This window comes from Penaeus vannamei, chromosome 1, assembly GCF_042767895.1.
Source record: "Penaeus vannamei isolate JL-2024 chromosome 1, ASM4276789v1, whole genome shotgun sequence".
NCBI lineage: Eukaryota > Metazoa > Arthropoda > Malacostraca > Decapoda > Penaeidae > Penaeus > Penaeus vannamei.
In genome coordinates, this window is record NC_091549.1 from 56,623,996 (window position 1) to 56,628,995 (window position 5,000).

Genomic DNA, 5,000 nt, shown 5'->3' on the forward strand with positions numbered 1-5,000 from the left:
TTGACTTCAGGCTGGGCCAGGAACCCCCAGGAACCACAGAGGAACAGATCTGGTATGCCAAACGCTTGTATGAGTCTGCTTTTCACCCAGACACTGGCGACAAGCAGAATGTCATTGGCCGCATGAGTTTCCAGGTGCCTGGGGGTATGATCCTGACAGGTGCTATGCTGACATTTTACAAGTGAGTAGATGTGTTGCTTTTTGGCTTTTATTAATGTATTCTACACAGTTTTATAACCTTTGTTGCATTTAACCTAATGCTTCTGGGAACTTGCAATGTCCACTGTAGCCGTTTTGTGAAATTCTTTACACATAGAAGTCAATTAGTAGGCATATAATTTCTGTGTTTCCTTGACTTTTCATGATTTGTATATATATATATATATATATATATATATATATATATATATATATATATATATATATATATATGTATGTATGTATATATATTTATGTAGGGTGCTTTGAAACAATGGTGGGGTAGCCTAGATAGTGGTAAGTGCTTTGCATGTCTTCTCACTTACAGCTGCCACCACTGACAAGCCTGGAGCAAAAAGGGAGCAGCTTTGCATAAGCCTTGCATGCCAGCTCTTAGCCTCTCCATTATCAAGACTTCTGCAGTGCTTCCTCATGACAACCTGTGGAAAATAGGTATCTTGCTGTCCTAGGCTAAAATGGAGGCTCTAGAATCTGCAAGAGGCCCTAAAGATTTAGAGTCAAGGCCCACCAGTGAGTGGACATACCCTGGCTTTGTACTAACTCCTGCCCCCTTGCCCCTAGGGTTAATGGGCGGCTGTAGGGAGGCAGGCATTGCCAGTCCGCCTCCCTAAGAGAACCCAGTTGGCAGTGAATTGTATAGAAAATGGTGCTGGAGGGAGAGCATACCTTCTGCCCACCCAGCAAGAAAGGCAGGCTGTGGGGATCTCTGGATTGGCAAACTCTGGGACTCGGACTGGGAGCAGGTTTTACTTGTCCTGTTCATCTTCCAGTGGCTTGAGGCTTGTAGGTCCTACCCTGAGTGACTGGCCAAGGCTTAACCTCACCTTGGTAGTCAAGGTGGGGGCTTGGGTGGCTTGGGCGGATATGCAGTGGCTGCTCTCTCAGAGGTGAGAAGCCTGGTGGAGGCACGAGCAGTGTGGGTGGCTATGCCTATTACTGGTTAGGCTGCAGCAAAGGGAGTAGCCATAGCCATCTCCAGCAGTCTGATATTTGTAAACTTGATGTGAAAGAGATATTTTTGGCAAACTCGCATTTGTGACAGACAGTTGTCTTTAATGAGATATTCGCATTGTTCTGGGTGACTTCAATGTGGGTATGTAGCTGCAATTGACCTGCCTATGAGATGCCTGTTAGTCCTCATGGGAGTCAATGCCACCTGTGAGAATAGCCTCCTTTTCCGCTCAATCCAGCTCAAGAATCAATTTGCAAACACCCATGAGTAAGACAGAATTTCATCTCTTAGGAGACACTGGAAGCCACATAAGCTTGTTGTGACAGGGGACCCTGACTTGCATTGTTCTCAGGTTCGCAAGACTCAGTCACTGCTGAGAAGGGATAAAGAACAGTTTATCAGGAGTCTTTAATAGGAGGTCGAAGGCCATTTATTAGAAAAATACTTACTAAGGCCTGAGAAAGCTGAACTCCAAGCCCTGCTCACAAGTGACTATAGTCCACTCAGTAAGTGGCTAGATCATCTCAGATCCCGTTGGGTAAGTGGCCAGGTCATCTCAGATCCTGTTGGGGTGCAGGAACGTTGGCTTGAGTATTTTGAGGAGTTGTACCAGATGATCCACCAACAGTTAACTTGGATGTGGTTAGTGTCAAGATCCCGTTGCTGGACCCACTCATCAAGCGAGGATTAACCCTCCTTAACCCAGTAACGACAGGTGTCCCACATATGAGACACCTCCCCCCCAAAAAATTGCCTCACACACACACACACACACACACACACACACACACACACACACACACACACACACACACACACACACACACACACACACACACACACACACACACACACACACACACACACACACACACACACACACGCACACACACACACATTTATTTCTGTACACATATATATTTTATTGTTCTTGCTGCTCATATCTAACTGTATAATCTTCTGACACTCCCAGGTCCACCCCAGCAGTGGTTTTCTGGCAGTGGGCTAACCAGTCGTTCAACGCCCTTGTAAACTACACTAATCGCAATGCAAAATCCCAGCTGACGGAACAGCAGATGGCTGTTGCATACGTTTCCGCCACCAGTGCAGCTCTTGTCACTGCCCTTGGCCTGAAGAAGTCCTTGGCCAAAAAAGCATCAACCTTAATGCAGGTGCCATGTTTTACTCTTTATGTGTTTTTTTGGTGATACATTTGATTTATTTTTCAAGTGACACAAATGCACATAGATTGCTGTATGTGAGGAAAGTGTGTGAAAACAGTGCCCCTAGAGCCTTCACCACAATTACCACCACAAGCACCTTACCATAGTCACTGTTTTGCCTTAACTCATACCAAAGGTGGTTCATGGTATGTATTTGAGTGTTTGTTCACATGCAAGTTGGAACCCTCAAACCTGTTTGACGAGGTTGTGTACAGGAGTTTTTGGAATTGGGTGAAAACCAATTTTTGTAACATGTCTTAGTTTTTACAGTAGATGTATATATAGTAACAATCACAATACAGGAAATTAAGCCAGCAATTAATGGGAGTGAATGGCCACAAAGTAGATACATCATGAATAATATACTCTTTTGTTAGCACACTGGTATTTTACTATTTGAATTGGCAGCTTCTCTCTCACTGTTGATACGACTATCTGTTGATGTTCATCACAGCAAAATGTAAAAGTAAAACACTACTTATGCAACTCCTATATGACTGACACATTTGGATATGTGGCACAGCCAGTGATGCCTGTTTTTTTATGATCATATAGAAATGGAAAGAGGGAGATTGATTTCACTGTGATTATAACTATTTTCTTTTGGTTTTGTATATATTTTTGAGAACAATTTCCCAGGTCAATGTATATACAGTTTCATGAACTAATATGTAATCTCAGTTGCTTTTTTACTGTTTGTCAGATGAAACATTTTTACACTTTTTTTAGGTTGGTAACTGTCATGGAGAAAACCCTTTTCAGAAAATCTTTGGAAGGGCTTAGTAAGCTGAGAGAGTATTCAAGGCTGACCATTATCAAAAATTCTTATAATTGCTCTTTGACACTGAACTAAATATTTTTTTTGGATTGTATGCAATAAACCTGTAGTGAAAGTAGTACATAAATAACAAATATCTAACAGATTTAGGGGCACCTTAAATTTTTATTCTGACCAAACTAATATATACTAGTTGTAGATGTTATCGAGCCCAAATGTACAACCTCAGTCTGTTCTTTTATCTCTTTGAATATCTTTGTCTTTCACCTCAGTGGCATGTTTTTAGTTAGTTTGAATACCTCACCCAAAGTTGTTTAAGAATAGAGAAAACATGTTAAAAAAAAATATATATATATATTTAGATTGTCATGGATATAATCATTTGTAAAAATATAGTGAGGAATAAGATTATTGGAAAACTCTAATGCTCTATTTTTTAAGTTGAGTCTTGGCGATGGGTGTAAATAGATCAATATTTATCAGAATAAAACATACAAGGGAGGCTATGTAACGCATATTACTAAAACAATGGAGAACAAAGCAATCCACTTATTTTAGGCCTGGCTACCCTCTGTAGAATCACAGAATAATAAGTTAGAACCTAAAACCTACATGGACAGAAAAACAACAACAAAAAACAAAGTTCTCATTCCTTGTGCCTCAAGGGTCTTGCAGAAGCTTGATATAACTTTAGAAGAAGGGAGTGAAGAGAAGGAAACACCACCAAACAACGTAACATAGTGAAGGAGTTCCTGGGATAATCTCATCTCTGAGAGCTGGTAATTACTAAATCAGCTGCACCAAATTGTCATCATACAAAGAAAAGAATACAGAGGCACAGATAGCCTGAAGTCGGCTTAGAGTGACATATGAGTCTGGGGAATGCTTGAATGAGGAGGGGAAAGAGAGTAAAACAAAGAAAGGACCTCAGTTACTGCGAAAAAGCAAGCCAAGCCACAACATCTCTGTGAACCTACCACGCTAACCCTGTCAAGAGTTGCAGCACTATCATACTGGAAAAGATATGCGCACAGTGTAGTGATAAAGCACATCCTTTTTGTGTGTATGCTGGGTGCATAGAAAGGGTATGTACTAATGGACAAGTAGCTGCATATGCACTAACAACATCCAGCATCATTAGCTTCCACAGAAAATAGCATAGTGTACAGACGGACAAAAGTCTTTTATTTGATTGAGGCTTTGAATCTATCTTACCCTTTATAAAAAGTGTGGTATTAAGCAGATGTTCAATACAGAATTTGAAACATGTTTGACAAGAGTTTTGACTGTGACTGCATTAGTGTCAAATGGAATAGAACATGAAAAAGGGACAGATGAACAGAGGTCTACTGATTGATCCATGTGAAAAAGATCTGTGTAATTCAATCTAGTCAAAGTGCACTTACAGTCATATACTATCAGATTCCACTCAAAACATCTGTGCAATTGTACGTACATTTTGTCTCTCATCTCAAGTTCAAGGAAAACCAGTCGATACAATCCTTCATAAATACAATTCCTGATTACTACACGGACTGACTAATATGAAAGCACATGGAAATATGGGAGCCAAGGAATTGAAAAGGAGAATAAAGAAGCCCAGGGAAAGAGAAGGGCATAAGAATGAGGGAACCATGGGATAAAGGGGACAAAAATATTGGACCCAAGGGGAAGAAAAGGGCATGAGAATGAGGGAAACATATATTGCTTACATCACATACAGTTAAAGCAACATCCAATTGACAATGTCTTCTAGCCGACCAAAATTTCTATATCACAGAAGAAAGTGGCCTGTTCTCCAGGAGTATTTTGACCATAGGTGATAGGT

General features: G+C 40.7%; 1 protein-coding gene across 1 annotated transcript in view; it reads left to right on the top strand.

The window, feature by feature from the left end:
- Sfxn2 (sideroflexin 2) overlaps positions 1-5,000 on the top strand; it is an 11,067-nt gene that overhangs the window by 2,666 nt on the left and 3,401 nt on the right. The window contains exons 3-4 of the mRNA XM_070125114.1: positions 11-181; positions 2,145-2,343. Of these exons, the coding sequence (XP_069981215.1) occupies positions 11-181; positions 2,145-2,343 (370 nt within the window). The remainder of the gene's footprint in view (positions 1-10; positions 182-2,144; positions 2,344-5,000) is intronic.